Genomic DNA, 19,965 nt, shown 5'->3' with positions numbered 1-19,965 from the left:
CCTTTCCTTAAAGCCACTGTGAAACTTAACACCTCCCCACAAGACATTTTGACTGAGAAGAACCAACTTTTTCATATTAGAATGTTTTCATTTCTTTTTTTTTCCGCCTGTTTTTATACAGTCTTTTGATTAGATAATAATGTAGCCTCCATTCCCAAGGAGCTGTGGAGCTGCTCACTCAGTGTCTTAGTGCTGTGCTGTCTCTGCTTCCCTGTCCTACTGATTTAATGTCAGGTGTAAAGTTTCTCTTCCCCAAAGCACCACATTATGACAACATCACACAGGACATGTGGCTTCCATCACTCAAATGAACACAGTGCAGGTTTTCTGTTTGTTTGTTTGTTTGTTTTTCAGTTAGATGAAACACAGAAATCAGCAGTGGCCACGTGCTTTATTTTAGAGATATATCTTTTTTCTAGACATACTATATGGGATGCACAGGAATTACAGAGAGGATCTGGGCTGCCATTGTCCCAGGGCTGCTCCTCTTGTTCACAGACATATCACACTGACCTAAGGCCACTTGCTGTTGGCTTACCTGGTCATTGTAGCTCTCCCACCATTCCCCATACTCCCTTTTGGGGTGAAACACTCTATTTCCGACTTGTGCGGGGCCAGTCTCCTGCCTTTGTACCTAATAAATCACGACAACAACAGGAGCAAACAGAAAGAAGTGATTGTGTGCTCAGCTTTCTCTGACAGCTGCTGTGCAAAGGGCCATGCACATGAAAGTTACTGTGGCAGCAGTGGGGTACAGTGCAAAGCAGCTGTGGGAGCAGTGGAATAGCGGCATAAAACCGCAGGACTATGCTTAAGCAAACAGTGCTATGCAGGAGAGGTGCTCACCATTTATTCATATATATACATGTAGGATGAGCTAAAAAAAAAATCTACAGAATAAGTAACACAGTAACCTTTAATGATTTTGGGAGTAAGACCAAAATGTGAAGGCCAAACAGTTTAAGCCAAACAACACTATAATTAAGGAGCAGTGAGAAACCAGCTGGTGGCCATCTTCTCAATCCTTCATCTCTGATACTCTCTGATACTCCACATCTGTAACACTTGTTCCTCAGCTTGCCAAAGCAAGCACCAACATTGTTGGCCACTTGGGTAAAATTTGGTTGGGCTCACTTTCATGTCTTGAAAGGGTCCTTTTCTTTCCATTCGCAATACAAATGACTTGCAGGGATGTAGACATGAAGTCAAGTGAAAGCAATTCCAATACTAGAGCCCAGTGCAGTACTGTGAATGTCTTAAATACCATACCTGGAACTTGGATCAAAAATTACTTGGATAAACAGTTTATTGCTTGAGGATTTAACTAATCCCCTGACAGGATACTAGGGTAAGACCCGGTCAGCTCTGAAGACTTATATGGGATGTGAGCTTTGCAGAGATCTTATGCTGGCTCTCTTCCCAGTGAAGACTTATGCCCTAATTGTACAAATTCCTGTGCTGTGTGTTGAAAATATCAATTCAAATGCCTGAATAAAATTTGCACAAACTGTAGCAGATCTCTTCTCAAATGCTTGCTTGTGATATTTCATTCCTATGTACTCTAAGCTGCATCACGGGTATTTAACAAAATTCTGTAGGAGAAATATGTTTATTTTAATGCTGCATGACAGACTAAATGGATTGTTTATTGCTTGTCCTTTAACTTGAACTAGATAGAAAAATATACCTCGAAGACAACAACCCTGTAAAAGAGAAATAACATGAGTGAACACAAAGTGAGTGAGGTCTAACTTTGGATGCAGTTATAGTAGGTCCTCAGAGGTAGTGCAGATTGCATAAATAACTGAGGAGGAAGCTTAGTGAACCTGAGAGTGAACCGGAGACAGTAAAATGAGATGTGCTCAGTGCAAAGGAGTCTTTTCATTTACAAATTATAGTCTTACTGAAAGAAGGAACAACTGGAGCTTTGCAGACTGGCTACCAAAGGTTTTAAGTCAGTCCACATGGCGTTATGTGCCGTGTTCCCAAACATGAATCTCACACAGGACAAATATGTATTGAATAGAAGTCGATTCCTAGGGCAGAGGAAAAAGCAGAGGGACTTACAGAGTAGATAAATTCTCTGAAAACTACAAAGTAAATCAATCTGGATCATACAAATTTAATTGGGGTAGCAAGAGAGAAGAAGAAAGAAGAAAGAATGAGTGGAATTTTCGAAAGAAAGAAAATGAGATAAAGTTGGTATGGAGGTGTTAGATGTCAAAGAATGTAGAGTTTAGAGAGAAAGCAGTTACTTTTAGACCTGATAACCAGAAGATAAGCTTTTTACCCGTGAAGACAGAAGGAGAAAAAGACTAAGAGAAGGAATTTGGGCATTCTAAATGCTCACAATAAGTTGAAATCCAAAAAGCAGCCATCAGAAGAAAAGAAAGAGGTAAAGTTGCCCTGGCAACTTTTTTCTGAAGAAGTCTTGGTTGGGATGCATGTGACACAGATAAAGAAAATGACCCACTCCCTAGCCATTACTATACATTTCACTACCATGCAAGTCAGCAGAATTGATCTCATATAGATTGCTATGAGCCTTCCAGTTTGCCATGAGAGAAAGCATGTTGCTCCTAGATTGCCCTCGTAGTAACTACTCCATGTAACTACTCCATGGCAATTCATTCAGTGCTAAAAATCCCTGTAATTATGACAATAGAGACCAAACTTTAATAAACCCTCCTACTGTGGAACATAGATCTAACCTGTGCGGGGTTCTTAGTGTAACTAGACTGGAAAGGCAAAGGGTTCAGCATAAAAAAGAATGTCTTGTATTTCAAAACAGTCAAGGTACATTTACCTCTCTTTGCTCTTAAGATGATAGGTATAAATTATTTGAGAAGAAAATATTAAAAACAAGCTAACAACAACAACAACAAAACCCAACCAACCCTTAAACTTTTATTTTCAGTTATCATTAAAAAATGTTAAGATAAAAATAATTTTTCATTTCACCTAAAAAATGGAGGAGACATAAAACAAACAGATTTCTTTCCTTAGAATCAGGTCCGTGACTGTGTATTGTTTGGAAAACAGAGAAAACCATGCATCGGGCCACAGTGCGACTAAAGAGCATATGTAACATAAGAGCCAGTGTAACTAAATTCTGTTGAAAGCTCTGAAAAGTTCTGAGTTCATTTTTCAGGATTTGTTTTGTATTCATTTACTATTTTAGCATCTGTGGGTAAGGAGTTGTAGGCTGATTCATTCCTGGGCTGGGAAAAGCCGTGTCTGTACTGGGCTCTCCCTGTACTAACCGAAAACACCAACGTGACTGCTTAGCTTTCAGGGATTATTACATCTTTTTCTTCCTGCCTTCAGCTTCTATGAAGGCACTTTTTATAGAACAAAATTAACATATTCTATCAAGGAATAAGGACAGAATAACTCTTAATGACACCAATAACAATCTATTACAATACTTTAGGCATCAGTTTTAGATCTCTTCATTTGTAAATCCCTGATTTTCATTTCTCTTCCGCTGAAGGCTCCTCTACAAACAAGGGCTGATATTCTTCAGATCTGGAACTTTTTGGACTATGTCTTTACTGTAGAGCATGGTGCTGGTATCCTGGTGGCTCTGAAGTGGCATTAGACTCAAACCCTAATGTGATCATGTGGCATCCACACCTGATCTCCTCTCATACCTCTGAAAGGGTCTTGGAAAGGACCCATTTCATAAGGTGGTACATAACCTATCTAGAGGGTGTTGGTGACCAGATCTGAAAGAAATTCCACATCTTAAATTTCGGTATAGTTTGGACAAAGACTTAACCAAATCATAGAAAAAGTAGTTTAGTCTATGTAGAATGTGAGTGGTAGTAAAATATCTACCCTACCCTAATTGAGAAAGATTTTTTATCTCCCCCTCTCTCTCTTTTTTGTTTTTTTTTTTTTTGTTTTCCAGTAAAAACTAAGATGTTAAACTAAATAAAACATATCTTTGAATATCTTTTATTTTTGAATGCAAAGCCAAGGAAATTGTAGTTTGTTGTGTAAGAGGTGGAGATTTGTCATCAGTTCAGTACTCAGTATTTCAAATGCAACCTCACACTGATATGCAGAAATTTAATTATTTATCAAGTACCAGATGTTACTTGGTACTGGTCAGATCTGAAAGAAGTAGCTTTGATGAACAGGCTTTTTCTACTGCAAGGCAGGAGTAGTATTTTCACAAAACTGTACCTTGGTACCTTGCATGATCAGTGAAAAATACATTTCCATGACAACACTTAACAGGACAGAGAATATTGAGAAAAATCTGCCTGTAGGACAAGAGCTAATACTGGGGATGTAAATTCAGCATTGTACTGGCTAATTCCTAAGAGCCTTTTGAGATAATGAGATTCCAGATTTTGATTTGAGATAGTGGATGCAGAATTAAATATCTGAGATTATTTCTGAATCATATATTTCCCTGTGAGTTAACAATAATGAAAGCAGGAAACATCTATTAATTCAGTCTCAAAGTTCTAATTTTCCTCATTTTGAAATGAAAATAAATAAATCTCTGAAAAGTGAATTTAATGGAGGAGAGGAGAGGAAGGGAGAGGAAAGGAGAGGAGGGGGGATTCAGAAAGCTTTATAGTACATTGATGAAATATCAACTCTGCTCTCCATTGCTTTTACTCAGTGTGCTTGACTTGGAACTTGTCTTTTCAATGTGCTTATGTTTGGAACTTGTACACTTGTAACACTCAGACTGCTGTGTGTTTCAAAGCTGACTACTTTTCCAGACCCAGTTCTGTCAGATTTTATGTGCAAGTAGAATTTTTCACCTGCACAATTACTTGGTCTTGATATTAAGAAATGATGAATATCTTGCATTTCATAGTAGGAGTGTTGGGGCTGACCTTTAGACTAAATTAGGCAGTATGTGTATTAAGATTTCTGCGTAAATGGATAAAGAATGAGCTATGTGGAATATTTAGCATTCTTACTGCAGAGATGGTTTTTCAACTGCAAATACATTGTGTTTTGAAAATCAGTAATTTATACAAGGGTGCTCATTCTATTTTGATTTAGCATTCCATTGCCCTGAATACTTTTAAAGAGGTCTTAGCTAGTTATGGATATTTTTCCAAATATATAATCATTAAATTATATATCATTAAGTACAGAAATTTTAAATTGTTTCTTTTTTAAAAAAATCGGCATGTAAACCTTGTTTGCTTTTAGCAAAATTCCATCAAACAAATCCTGTTAAAGACAAATGCATAATTAATTTATGCAGTCTATTTTTTTTTTATTTTTATTTTTCTTCTCTTTGAGATTTTATTAAATGACTCATTCTAATTAAACAATCACATGTAACTGCAACTGGTGGGTTTAAACTACAATTTTCATGGCATAATATACAAAGCATTATATTGTATAAAAGGAAGAAGAATTAGACCCATAGCACAATACTGCCAGCATGTTTATCTACCTTCTTACAAAAAGGGACATAATGTTGGGCAAAGACTGCAGTAAGATTTTAGTACATTAGCATCTTATTTACACAAAATGTGGTTCTCCACAGCTTATTCGCTATTTTGAATTTCTGTTCTCTCTTCTGCAGGTTTATGTAACTACAGATGCCATGGGGAGGTCTCACTATTTTATTCATTACTTCATTCATTATGTTTGAAAAGGAAGTTACAGTTCATTTGTTCTGAAGCATTATTAATGTTAGAAAGTTCTTTAGGTTTGTTTTGACTTGGCTTTGATTTCCACATGTCATTTTTCCAATTTGTTGACTTATAATAAAGAGGTTTCTCTTTTCTGATGCTATCCTGTGTATTTTGTATGTCATCTGTAGTGATTTGCCTAATACTTTGCATCTTTACTGGATATTAATTAGGATTTGAGCTGATCCTTCTCTGATACCTCATTATTGAATTGAGGACTCTAAAATGTTTTAATTTTTTGGCAATGTATATTTGTGTTCTAAGTTCTGTACTGCCAGCATTTTGGATAATTACTGCATCATATAATGCTATGACCAAAACTACAGCAAAGTAAAAGCATTGTTGGTTTTATATGTTTTAGCAGACCCCAGCTACAATTCATACAGGTATTTACATACAAGTAAACCATCTCACGTCTTGCCTAAACCTTGGAAGGAGACTAGATATCCTAGTCGTCTTGTCATAGAATAGTTTGGGTTGGAATTGATCTCAAGGATCATCAAACTCCAAATCCCTCCCTCCCCCGCCGCAGGCAGGGCTGCCAACCCCCACATTTAATACTAGACTTGTCATATTAAATATAATGCCAGTTCATATCAAAGTATGCTTTGGAAAGAAGCAGAAGTTGATTTGGTAGAAAAATCTCAGCTCTGACCAGATTGTAGTCTTCAACAGGATTTACATCCTGTTGTGTATACACAGCAGAACACACGTGTATAAGCATACAAAATGGACATAAGAACATTTGAATGTCTTGTCTGGACACAATGATGGGCAAAAGAAATACTGATTCAGTATGTGGTGTCATTTATTTCTCACAAGAATTTCAGGAGACAGCTTGGAAGATGAAAGGGTAAAAAAGAATAGACACTACTGTTAAAAAATAAGTAAAATCTAACACCAAACTGCTTAGCCCATCATTATTGTTCCTTCCTTCACTTTTTTCTTCTTTTTCTTTTTTTGTATTACACTAACAAGGTTGCATTTTTCCATCTAAAGTATATTTGGGCAGGACTATTCAGGGAACTGTTTACAGTGTAGATTTGTTTGAACAGTTCAGCTATAGGATTTGATTCAAAATGATGGAGATGCTGTCTTACTTATATAAATAAATCAAAAAATTAAGCTTGAATACAGGAGCTCAGTCAATGCAGCCAAACAATTTATATCAATCAATCAGTATTTTAATTAAATTTGAGGGGAAAAATTCAGAACAACAACACTAACACTACACACATTAAAATTCATTATGATCAGGGCAGTCAAGAATATAAATTCATTGTACAGAGGGAATGTTTTAGCAACAATTCATCAAAATCTTTCGTACCTAATAACTTTCACTGAGTTACATTGAATATTCTTCATTTCACAATATTTGAAGTTTAATTAATCACAGCATCAAGCTTGTCTGAAAAAACACCAGGAGCAGATTATGTAGTGAAAAATGAAGGGCTTTAACAATTCAGCAATCTCACAATCTACATTTTGTACCATATTAGGTTAAAATAGCTCAGAATGTTTCTCTTGGGAACTGGTTAGTTACTAAATGCAAACTAATCAGTCAAAAGGATAATGACTTCCTCTGAAGAATCAAAGACCTTTTCCTGCATGCATCATAATTCTTTCTTAGCAAGGCCATGAAGCAAATAACTTATATCTTGCATCACTTTGGTTATCTTTCTGAATGAGAAAAATTCTCTTTAAGCCAGACATTCAGCTTATCTCAGTTGTTACCTTCTCTAATGGCATTACAGCATGTAAGAGATTTATCCCTTTGCTTTTTTTTTCCCCAACATTTTATAGTACAGTCATCCAAACATTTCTGTGCAATTTGTATTTCACAGTCCCTTTGAAACAACATCTGTAGAAGTTAATTGTTAACAATGGGGGGATTTTTTTTGGTACATGATAATCTTTCAGTGACTTATTTTGCCTTATGGTAATCTTTGCTTCCCTCTTTGTGTAGGACTTTTACTTTCCACTTTATACTGGGATTTATGGTGTTGAAATGAGCAATGGCTAAATGCTGGTCACTGTTAAAGTTCAGAGATGGTGCACACCATATCTATAATGCAACTTCTTAAGCATGAGTTCTCGTAAATCACACAGTTTAACAATTTCCTATTTAGATGCACCCCCTCCTCCCCCCAAAGAACTAATATTAAGTATTCAAGAGATGATTTGTCTGTTCTATAAACTTCAAGGTTTTAAATACCATTCTCTCTCTCCACTTTAAATATATATATATATATATATATATATATATATAATTTCTTTGTTTGTTTGTATCAGTGAGATAAAACTGCAAAAATCTTTTACTGTAAACTTAGTATAAAAATTTGATGGTTGTTACACTTATAAGTTAAAAGAGAACCGGGCTGGTCATTTTCTGACACAGATAATCATTGTTCTTTCCACCAGGCTAGAAAATAAACTTTATGCCCTTCCTGATCAGTTGTTTTATATGAGCCAGAATTGGCTCCACTGGGCTTCAAGAGGAAAGCAATCCATTCTGTCCTAACTGACAGACTGCTAATACAGCTTGTTATTAGCAGTGGTATACCTGTCATGAATTTAACATCATGAGATTATCACTTCTGCTGCACTCTGAAGTTACAGAGTTAACCAGTGCAACCACTTGCACTGCTTGCATCAAGAACTATCCAGCAATTTGGCTGTGAATATTGTTGAGCATGAGCCCACAAACCCAGCCCTGCTGAAGGACGGTAAGTAAAAAGTTCCTCATATGAGTTTGGGGGAAAACTATGGCATTCTTTCTATCATTATTCAAAATGTGTGAAAGAAATGGCTCATGCTGAATATAAATGAAGTAAAATTGGGGCTTGCACTGTAAGAAATGTGTCTGCGTAGAATATGCAGGAACTCACAATCAGTATCTTTCTCAGTGACAGAATATTTAAATGCCAGCCAGCTCCAGCTTTCAGCAAACTCCCAGCATCTTTCTTCTACACCAGTGCCTCAGGCTGGTAGGCCTCCTGGTACAACCCTGCCTTCCTTACAGCACTATTTGCTCCCTGTCAAATAACCACTTTGTTTCATTTCTCAGAATGCTTATCTTCTTAAGGATGATCTTTAATATTTATGCTGGAATTCCTCATTCTGTTACACATACACATACTATGAAAGCATTTGATAACAACTTTATGTCCATGACTTCAGGCTGTCCATTTATGGTTGGACCATGTGATCTTAGTGGTCTTTTCCAACCTTGGCAGCAGCCATAAGAGGTGAAAAAAAAATAGAGAAGAGATGAGGAGGAAAAAGACAGTCACTCCTTGCAGAAAACAAAGTGGACAGCATGATGGCAAACACTTGTTACCAGAATTCTTCATTATGGCACAGTTTGGGACATTCTGATGTAAACACCAATTATAACAACTGGTGGTCTGAGGCTAAACCCAGTCCAGTGGAAAAGTCTGCCTTATTCATGGCTTTTTCCCCATGGGAGACAGGAATCTCATAGGTACAACTGTCAACTGGCAATTAAAAAAATCCAGCAGCTCCTTAATTTCTTTCATTGGCCTCTCAATCTCACTGCAAACAAATGAATGGGGATGCACACAAATTACAGCTCTAATTCAGTTGTATATCGGCAAAAGGTTCTGCATCAGAGGGCGGTGGGCATGAAACACTCTCCACAGGGCAACAGTCACAGAACCAAGCCTACTGGAGTTTAATAAGCATTTGGACAGTGCTCTCAGACATATGGTCTAATTTTGAGTGGTCCCGTGTGGAGCCAGGAGTTGGACTTGATGATCTTTATGGGTCCCTTATAATTTGGAATATTTTATGATTCTATGATAAACTGCAAGCAGAGAGCCGTACCTCAGGTGGTGTTTTATTTCTTCTTCTTACTTCCCTGTTTGAACAGCTCTGCTCCTTGCATTCAGGCCATGGCTTTGATCTACTGAAGAACATCAGGTTTCTATTAGCTTTCACTTGTATTGCAGGAGAGAACAGTTCAGATTTTGATACTCAAGTGACAGAGAAGCCCCTTAAGGTGGGTTGGAAACCCATAAGAAGCAGCAGCCAAGGGCAGGAAACCATTCATAACCAGCAGAGGGAGAACTGGAGACCAGGAGTGTGGGTTGCCTGCACTATGAAGACTTTGGAGCAAGCTGAAGAATAGGGTAAAGAACACTGGTAAGATTTGAAAGTCTGCCACGTAGGCATGTTAGAGACAGAGTGTTTGGGAATTTTAATTAATAATAATAGGTAAATTTGCCTTTTTGCAGGTTGAGAGAGATGGATTTGTTTAAAGGGACGTTATAAGCTTGGAAAATGAAGTGTTCCTGTCTTGAACCATTTAAAGTCTTTTTCCAAAAGAGATAAACACCTACAATGGTTGAATTATTGTGTGTCATTTAGGAGTAAGGTGTTGGAAATGTAAAAGAAGTGCTGGATTATCTTTTCTCTACCATGCCAAATTAGTAAAATTGAGACTTTTTAGTGGGCAGCCCTGGCTAGAAATAGCACAGTAGCTACTCTCATAGCAGAAATGCACCATCTTTATCTTACAGAAAAGGACAAACAAAGTCTGTATTTCAGACTTTTCCAAAAGACTTCTGCTTCATATGTGATAACAGCCGCTGTGACCTTAAGGTAAAACAGAGTTTTGCTCAAATTATTTATGGCCTTCCCAGTCCCTGTGAAATTATCAGGTAAAATAGCTAGAAGGAGAATGTCCAGATGCCTCTCTACAGAGGTCACATGTCTTTCATAGAATTAGACAATCATCGAATGTCTTTTGCTGGAAGGGAACTCAAAGGTCACCCAGTTCCAATGCCATGTCATGGGCTAATTGCCGTCCACCAGCTCTGGCAGCCCAGGGCCCCATCCAACCTGGCCCTGAGCACTTCCAGGGATGGGGCATTCAAAATCTGAACTGTTACAGTACCTTCCCACCCTCTCAGTGAAAATCTTTCCCCTGCCAATGAATTTAAATCTTATCTCTAAATTTTAAAACTCTAACCCTTGCCCAATCATTACCTACCCTTTCACTACAGCTATGTGGTTTTCAGTGTGCTTCTTTGTGGTGCCACTTCTACTGATGTCCAATTTGAAAAAATGCCTTACTTTGAAACAGTGGTAGGATATATTTTATAGTCTAGGGCTGATTCACAATAGCCTACATGAAATGTTGTTTTTTTTTTATTTCACTGGGTAATTAATAGCTTTACTCTGCCCCTTAATATATTTTGGTGCAGATACATTCCAACTCTGAGCCACAGCTTGTCTGAGCTTTTTATTTTATTTTATTTTATTTGTAATTGAAGGGCACCCCATGCAAAAAGTCATTTAGGACTATAACAGATGTATTGCTTTATTTAGGCAAAAACAGTGTTGTTATCTGTCAACTTGCAGCTGATGTGAAAGCTCTGAATGGAGCCTTGGCATTATCTGTCTGACAATGATTTGATGCAATGCTACACTGTTATAAATTAGTGTCAAGAAGCAAAATGCTAATGATAGGGGCTCCTCTCTGCACTGTTGATTTAAATAGCATGTTCCTTTAAAACTCAACAGTGACTCACTCTCTCTTAAATAAAACCCCACTGTGCTATTTAAATAATAACATGTAGCTCTACTGCATATTTCCTTTGATTCTGAGTACTTCAGTGTTTACTTGAAAAAGCTATCCAAACAAGATTGTGAACAGTGTACTGAATTATACCATGAAACATATTGCTATGTGCCAATATTATTTTTTAATATTCTGTTCTTCAATATTCTGTTTTCTCATGCTCTAAGGTAAGCAGCAATGAGGCTTAAGATGATTTTCTGTTGTTTTTTCCCTTGGAGATGGCATCAGATGCAGGTAAAGTCCTGCACAGCATTTTAAATTCATTCAGAACATTCCAGGACTCTGTTTCATTTATTTCATGTAACTAAAGAGACATTGATTAGAGAATTTCTCATAATTGATGGAGTCAATTTGATGTTGGATTCCCAGATCCTCCAGGCACATACTGGCTAAGTGCTATTAAGTTCATTGGCACCATCACAGTTTAACTAGCTTAGGCATTTTGTTGCAGTTTTAAATGTTGATGAGTAATGCTGGTGGCATGAAAGCTTTTCTCCAAGTGTCAGATAAAATGCTCTACTTTTTTACATATAGGTAAATATGCCAATATATCAGCTCTGTGCTGCTTTCTCCATTCTTACACAAATGCATCTGATGCTCTCAATGCTATTTTCAATGCTACTGTTACTATCAACAACCTATTGTGTTTTACTAATAAATCTATACTGCAGGCGTATTCTACGCATTGAGGCATAAAGAAATGGAAACTAAGTCCTCCAAAAGAAGAAAATATATTTTGTCTTTAAGACACTCTGTACTCTTTTTTAAAACTGAGCCTTAACACATGACAAACAAACCCTTTCCAAGCCCAAGATCTTTCTGTTATCTGTAATTTTTTCTTGCCAGGAAAAAAGTTGTGAGATGGCACATGAGTACTGAAATGAAAATGAGGATAGATAAGAATGAACTCAAAGAGGAAGAATATCATCCTGTTGAGGACACTATCAAGAATACCTCTTTTACCAGCCCAGAAGTGGTTTCAGGGCTCCTAGCTTCAACATCTCATGTCACACAAGCTTACAGAGTCTGTACAGAGGTACATTTCAGGTAACCATCAAATAAGCTGATACAGGATCTACCATTTTGAAACAGCATCCTAACTTTCATCTTGAAATGAAATGAAAGATAATGCTGTTTATAGATAGTAAGTATAAGATACCTTGTAAAAACCCATCATTTTCTGTGTCAATTAAAAATCACTGAAAGAGAATCATGAGTAATAATCTGGCAGAAATCAATAATCATTTTGACAAAAACTGTCCTCTGGGTAATAATACTAATATTCTCCCTTGAATCAAAACAGTGGGTCACAGAGAAAATGAACTACAAATTGCCCATGTTCCATGCAAACTTCACTGTGAACAATGACGTGTCAAGAAGTATTCATATTATCAATCATAAAACCCATGTGTTTCAGCAAGGAGGAAAATACAGCTATCTGTCACTTCTGGGCGAGGCGCATAGAGCTGAGGAATGATAAGATTTCTGCAATATTTCTGCATTCATATAGGCAGAATTTCATGTTTATGCTAACAATTAAATAACCCCAAATCACCCTCATCACCCCTATATCAAAAGGGTAAGAGATCAAAAGAATCACTGGCTTGGATGCACTCCTGCACAGTCTATGAGTCCAGACTGTATTTCTGCTTTAGAGTTCTCCTTTTCCCCTGGTGTTCACTGACTGTAGTTTTTATATAATGCACATACAAGCTGTCATCATGATCACTGAATTCAGGTGTTTTTGTGGGAAGAAACAAAGAAATAGCTGACAAGAGGGTATCTGGTTGATGGCAGGAAGAGTAAGTAGCAAAAGTGGGGCCAGTGAGCAATTAACTTTGATGGAGTTAGGAAGATGAATATAGAAAAAGATATCAAGATAGGTAAAGAAGAGAAGATAGGTAAGGACAAAGAGAAAGAAGTCAGGGAGAGACAACAGAAGAAAGGAAAATCAAGTAATAGAAGAGGAAAGGCATAACAGAAGAGTCACATGAGACAAATCATCAGATGCCTGAGTGGCCACTCATGATGCCACTTGTGTTGGCTACTCCACCTTGATTGTGTAGCATTAACAGCCACTCTGTTGTCTTCCTGCTGTGGCTAGAGAAAAAATACAGTGACTGTGCAATTCATTCAAGTAAAAGAGCTTGCAAATGAGTGCATTAAGGACAAGGCAATTAGTAATATTTCTTGTTCTTTTTTTCTCCCTCCTAAGATCTTACTTCCCTTCTTGCAAGAAGTGTACAGTTGACACAGCCAATGCTTCCATCTCTGTGATTGTTTGTCCATTGCTCTGTGACCTGCTTTTGCACAACATTTTGACTAAATCAGACCTGTAGCTGTTATAGATGTGGGAAAGTGGACTTTTCCTCTCCCAGTGGAGAGGCAAAGGGAATTCATATATATCCCTCTGTCCATTCATTATTAGCATTATTACTTAACCCTCAGAAAAACATAATAACTTCCCCACACTCACACATTAGCAGACTTTACCTAAGTGTTTCACCAGATGATCCCCTTCTTTTCCACAGGTTCACCAGGCTGCTTGAGCGGCTTGCAGCCGAAGATGACTTTCCATCCCCTACATGCATGCGGACCACAGTCGATGTGGTGAATGCGCTGCGTACGTTCCTTTCAGGCTTAGCAAGGATGATGTAGACCTTGGGCACAAACATACAACCAAGGGCCACCGTGGCACTCAGACTCACTGAGAAACACATGGTGATTATCTTGTAGTTGCTTCCAAAATATATTGGCACAAAAGCCAGCCATATGATGCAGGTGGTATACATTGTAAAGGCAATATACTTTGCTTCATTGAAATTAGCTGGGACATTTCTTGTCTTAAATGCATAAAAGGTGCAACTCAAAATTAATAATCCATTGTATCCAAGGGGGGTTACAACACCCAAGTTGGTGGTGTTACAAATCAAGTAGACCTCTCGGATGCTTGGGTAATCATGCATTATATCGGGTGGCTCCATTATAAAGAGGGCAACAATTATGCCTAATTGTATACATATCAAGATAAATGCAATAACAAGTTGGGCACAGGCACTCATGAATCTGGGTTTCTTTGTACAAATTTTCTTCTTGCTTCCAGCCAGGATTCTTGCAATGCGGTTGGTTTTAGTTACTAGAGCAGAATAACTCATAGCTGGGGAGAGACCGATGCCAATTCGTTGAAGATAGCAGTAAATCTGTTGAGGTTTTGCGATGAGACAGAAGGTGCACAAATAACCCAAGCAGATGCCAGCTAGAATGATGTAGCAAAGTTCTCGGCTGGAAGATTTGACCACTGGAGTATCACGGTACATTATGAATATAGCTGTAACAAACAAGGTTGCCAGCAGACCCAGGCACGCAAAAACAACCGCTGCAATTGGTTCAGGATCACCCCATCTGAGATACTGGACCGGGATGAGGTCACAACCTACAGGGAACAACAACAACAAAAAGTAAATTGAAGCATGTAGGAATTAGATTGTTTAATGACAATGTTATAGATTGCCCCAATTTTTCTCTTATTTTCTCTTTCATGAAGTTGCTGTTACCATCAGTGTAAGCTAGTATTATGTTGATATAATGGCATACTAAATATTTTTCAGTGACAGCTTAATTCAGTAACACACTTTATCTGCTTGGAGTCTAACAATCTAACACTATGACTGAAAACATGTCCAAACAAATTAAGAAGTCACCTCTCATCACAGCAGAATATATATATATATATATATATATTTAGTAATTTAAGGACAAATTTCATTATCAAGTTGCATTGCTTTGATGTGAAATGCTCAAAAGTTGTCTGTATAGCACATGCCCTTTGAGGAGCAGATATCAATGATATGGTAACATACACTAAGTATATTAGTACTTAATTAATGACTATGCAGATATTCTAGCCATCAAGAAAAAGAGTACTTCTTTCTCATAGAGAATAAATTTTTATCCAGAAGGATTTTTCTGGGATTAAAGATGCAGATATACATAGTTTGGGCATGCCCCACAGTGCTCGTTTCCTTATCTGTCATTTGTGCTTTGAAGATGTTTGAGGAATTAATCCCTCATATAGTTGACCAAATCAAACTGATAACAATAAATTAGAATCAAAGCTGAATTAAAAATGTTCAGCCCCTTCTAAGGACATTTGGTGGTTTTTTTTTCAGTTTCTGTATAGGTTAACAAGTCATTCTTTGTACCCGTCTGTCAATGATTTATGGACTGGTTAGGCCTAGTTCTGTGATTAGTGAGGCAGAGGGACCCAGGGGCCCACAACCCCAGGAAGGAATAAAGGGAAAAAAAGGAAAGAGAGATGGGCCTGAAAACAAAACAGCAGCAGCAATTTGAGAAGAAACAAACTACCTTACTAAATAAGATATTGAAATGCAAGATAACACACCATAATACAAAGTAATACCGTATAATTAGAGTTGAAGCTAATAAATCAAATAAATGAGAGTGTCTGAAAACCAAAGGCTTTTCATTCCACAGTGTGCTTGACTAGCTAGTTAACTTGACTAACCTTTATTACAAATTAAAAATGACCTAAAAATTTAGGACTGTTGGAATAGAAGTGCTTTTTGTTAGGGTCAGACAGAAAGATGTGAGCCTGCCTCGGGGTAGAGGGTGGTAAAAGAATTTTTCTCCTTGGGGATGGAGTGCTGAGCATTCACATCTGTATTTTTGGTAGCGAGGGCAATTATTTGGATGAGGACTGTTTAATGAGAACCTGGATGCTGAGCAATTCAAATTAATGAAGTAGCCTGGGATCTCAGTATCATGATGATCAGTAGAAAAAGTAGGCATCTGTCTTTTGTGGAATTTCCAAGTGTAAGATGTTTAGTCTTTACTTTCAGTGGAGCTTAAAGTATTTTGAAATCCCTCACTGACATTCTTAATATTAAAAGAAAAAAACTTTCCATGGAAATAATTTTGGTTAATATTAGATTTAGATCCCTTCTCCCAGTATTTCTATATTATGTATTTCTAAATGATACTGTAAAAAAATATAAGCATTTACAATACGATATAATAAATATGTTGTCTGGAAAAAATATGCGGCAGATAATTCTGTATTCCTGCAGAAAAATTAGCAGAATAAGGGTAACCAAATCTTTGACATAACTGCAGGCAAAAATCACCTATCCGTATCACTTCAGTGTAACAGAATTTTGTCCTTGATAACTAAACAAAGATTAATTGGCCATTTGTATTTTAACTGCTTTGGTGTGATAAGCTTTCTGTTGCCATAATAAAATTATTGCCTTCTCTTAATGTAATAAAGACATTAGATCTTCATGAAACACTCTTTTGAGCATTCATTAACTCCTTTTGGTTTTAAAGGGTCTTCTTATTCAGACTGAGGGATAAAAGGTATTTCATTCTAACTTCATCAAGATTAATGTAGCATGCAAATGATATCATTAAAATCATTCTATACCACTAAGAGTGGTGGAAGAAGGGTAAACAGCAGAAAGCACTCTCTGGGGTAAGTAGATATCCTTCCTCTTGTGGGTTCTTTCCAAAGAAGTTTTTCAGGCTTGTTTAGCTTAGAAAAGAGAAGGATCTGGGGGGACCTCATTGCATTATTCTAGTACTAGAGGAAGCTTAAGAGCAAGAGGGGTTACCAACTTTTTATATACTTTTTATAGTATGGTAGCGATAGTACTAGGGGGAATGGCTTTAAACTAAAAGAGGAGAGATTAAGGTGAGATGTTAGGAATAAATTGTTCACTCAGATTGTGGTGAGGCCCTGGCACTGCTTCCCAGAGAAGATGTGGATGCTCCATCTCTGAGGTGCTCAAGTCCAGGTTGGATGGGAACTTGGGCATCCTGAGCTGGTGGGGGGCAACCCTGTCCATGGCAGGGGGTTTGGAACAGGGGGGGGTTGGAACTGGGTAATCTTTAAGGTCCTCTCCAAACGATGTCATTCTATGGTTCTATGATTTTATCAGATATGATGAATGTTTTGGAGAATCCATTTATTACCAGCCTCTATTTTTTATGCATCTTGGACTGGAATTTTCTAATGTACTTTCCTGACAGCCAGCCTTTATCTGCAGACAATGATATAAAGGCTGACCTGTGCACAGTTTCTAACACTATAAGGGAGGTAAACCATAGCCAAACATTTCTTGCTGGTTTAAAACTATTTCACGCCTTTCTTGCTTTATTACCCTTTTATATTCTCTTAATAAAACACCTGAGAAAAGAGTTGAAACTTGTGCCATTTTGATTCTCCGTCACCGAGTATACTTTGCAAGGGGAATGCTAAGCTGTGCAATTATTTATTTTTCAATTAAGATTTAAAGACTGGATATTCTTCATAAAGCAAATGATTGGTGAGGTTTTCATTTAACAGCTTTGCAGCTAATAGTTTCTGACAATGACACTTTGCAGAAAGAGATGATCAAATCAGTTGAAAGAAATATGGGAAAATGGCATAGTCACTGTACAGTCAGTTTGATGGCCATTATTATACCAAGGCAAATGCTGAAAATGCTAATAAAAGAACTCATTCCCATCCCATAAATAACTGTGTGCTCAATAGTGATTTGGACAAGATCACATCCCACAGCTCACCTCTTACTCTTGATCAATATCTCCAAGCACCTGGAAAGTCTTCTCTCCATGCTGGCTCAGAAACTCCAATGAGAACAGAGCCAGCAGGCCCAGTCCTGTCTTCCCTGCAGAGGGCTGAGGCAATCTTTGGCTGGTGGAAAAGCTTTTAGGAGCAAATCCAATTTGGAGCAGTAGAGAGTTGTTTTACTCTGTGCTCAAGAATTCACTGCTTCTGGGACCAGAGCACCAGTAAAATTGAAATAAAACAATCTCTATGTTTCTCTGGCCAGAGACATGGACTTTGAGAGCTAAGTACTAGATATACATGTGAGTAGCAAGACAAATAGATATAAAATATCAGAGTTCCATTCAACATGCAAGGGAAGAGATTTGTGCAAGGAGCATTAAAAAAAGAAAAAAAAAAAAATCACCAACAAATTACAGACGAGAATATCTGAGGATTCCTTGGGATGGAAAAGAAATAACTATCTGATATTCTGGAAGAATATCTGCCTCTCTAAGGATGGGCTAAATGGTGCTATATGAGATGAGAGCTTTTGAAGGTTTGACCCTTGCCATGGGTCTATGAGTAGCATCTGTTCTTACTGTTGAACTAAACTTGCCACTTCTGATCTTTCATATTGCTTTAAAATTAGTTCATCTGGATAAGAGTTCACAGATGTGAAGCATTCTGTTATCATTCCTATTTTCAGGGGATTTAATCATGACACTGTCTTAATTTGTTATTATAGCCTTGATTCCTAAGAAAGCTTACTGTAGCTTCACCATCCATAAAACTGACAATATCTTTCATGGCAGGCAATATGAAACACATAATTAAACTAGTTCCAAAGGTAAACATGACAGATTAAGGCTCGTAAATAGGATGCAGTCTGAAAAGTGAAGGGAATTCAGGGAAATCCCGTAAGTCAACATCATGAGCAAAAGTTAATTAACACTCCACACGGAGAGTAAAACTGACAGAAAGTTACTTCTGTTTTTGTAAATTCTAAATATTTTTGTGGCATTAGACACCCCTTTAAAAAAAAAGTTGTACTATTATTTATCTATTTATTTATTTTATTCTTGTCATAGATAGCAGGAGTTCAAGTGCCACGCCTAAACAACCACCTGAATCATAGAATAGTATCGTAGACTTGTGTGAGTTCTAATAGACCTTTAAAGATCATCTAGTCCAGCTCCCCTGAAAAGAACAGGGAAATCTACAGCTAGATAAGTTTTCTTAGAACCCTGACCAACCTGACCTTGAGGATCTCCAGGGACAAGGCATCCACCACTTCTCTGGCCAGCCTGTTGCAGTTCACTGCTACTTAGTCATGAATCTTGACATGTGACTTACCACACATGATTTAATGTGTATTGCTGCCATGCTGTTAGATATTTTATATGGCTATTTCTGAGTGTTCTGTGTGCTATAATTCCAAAAGATGGAAGAAGGGAAATCTTGATTAGTGATCCAGATTTTCAGATGTGGAGAGCTGAGAGACAGGAATGTAGGAGTCAGAACCAAAATCCTAACGAATCTGGCAGGGAAATCTTCATAATACTGATTTTTAGGGGGGATAAAACCCTAAACTGTTGCATAAACTAATAAAGTAAATGTGAGAAATACACTCTTCAAAGTCCTGGGTAAAAAATCAGCACTGCTGATGTCCACAAGGAATATGCACTATTGAAATGAGAGAGCACATCTTTAACATTTCAGTACTAAGATCTGATACCTTTTGATGTAGTTATTTGAACTATTAAGATCAACAATTCTTTGTCTTGTTCCAGTGGGACCTTTAATAGTCACTGCTACAGGAGGGCATGTGGAGGCAACCATCTGCTTAACTGTAATCTGCAGCAACTTCTAGGTTGACGTGCTTACTGAAAGCATCCATGAGGGTTAGGTTTGCACAGTACACCTCTCAGGAGGTGAAGCTACTAGTAACTCAAGTATACTGATTTAGCTGTGAACTCTAGTAAAAGGCAAGACCGTGTGTCTTGAAATAGTTCATTGAAGTTACTGTATGACCAAATGGAGAATGGTTCCTAAATTAAACAAATTTGCAGACTGATCAGAACAACTCATGAACTGGGAAATCATCCTCAAAGCAA

At 37.4% G+C, this 19,965-nt stretch overlaps 1 protein-coding gene across 5 annotated transcripts in view; it reads right to left on the bottom strand.

Moving 5' to 3' along the window:
- Positions 1-19,965, bottom strand: part of GRM5 (glutamate metabotropic receptor 5) — a 233,287-nt gene that overhangs the window by 15,291 nt on the left and 198,031 nt on the right. For 4 of the 5 annotated variants that reach the window (XM_015852354.2, XM_015852355.2, XM_015852353.2 and 1 more), the window contains 2 exons: positions 13,774-14,713; positions 539-634 (listed from right to left, as the gene is read on the bottom strand). In XM_015852354.2, the coding sequence (XP_015707840.1) occupies positions 539-634; positions 13,774-14,713 (1,036 nt within the window). The remainder of the gene's footprint in view (positions 1-538; positions 635-13,773; positions 14,714-19,965) is intronic. The other variant, XM_015852357.2, reaches the window with a different exon arrangement.

Source organism: Coturnix japonica, chromosome 1 (assembly GCF_001577835.2).
Source record: "Coturnix japonica isolate 7356 chromosome 1, Coturnix japonica 2.1, whole genome shotgun sequence".
NCBI classification, from domain to species: Eukaryota; Metazoa; Chordata; class Aves; order Galliformes; family Phasianidae; genus Coturnix; species Coturnix japonica.
This window is presented reverse-complemented; position numbering and strand designations above follow the sequence as displayed.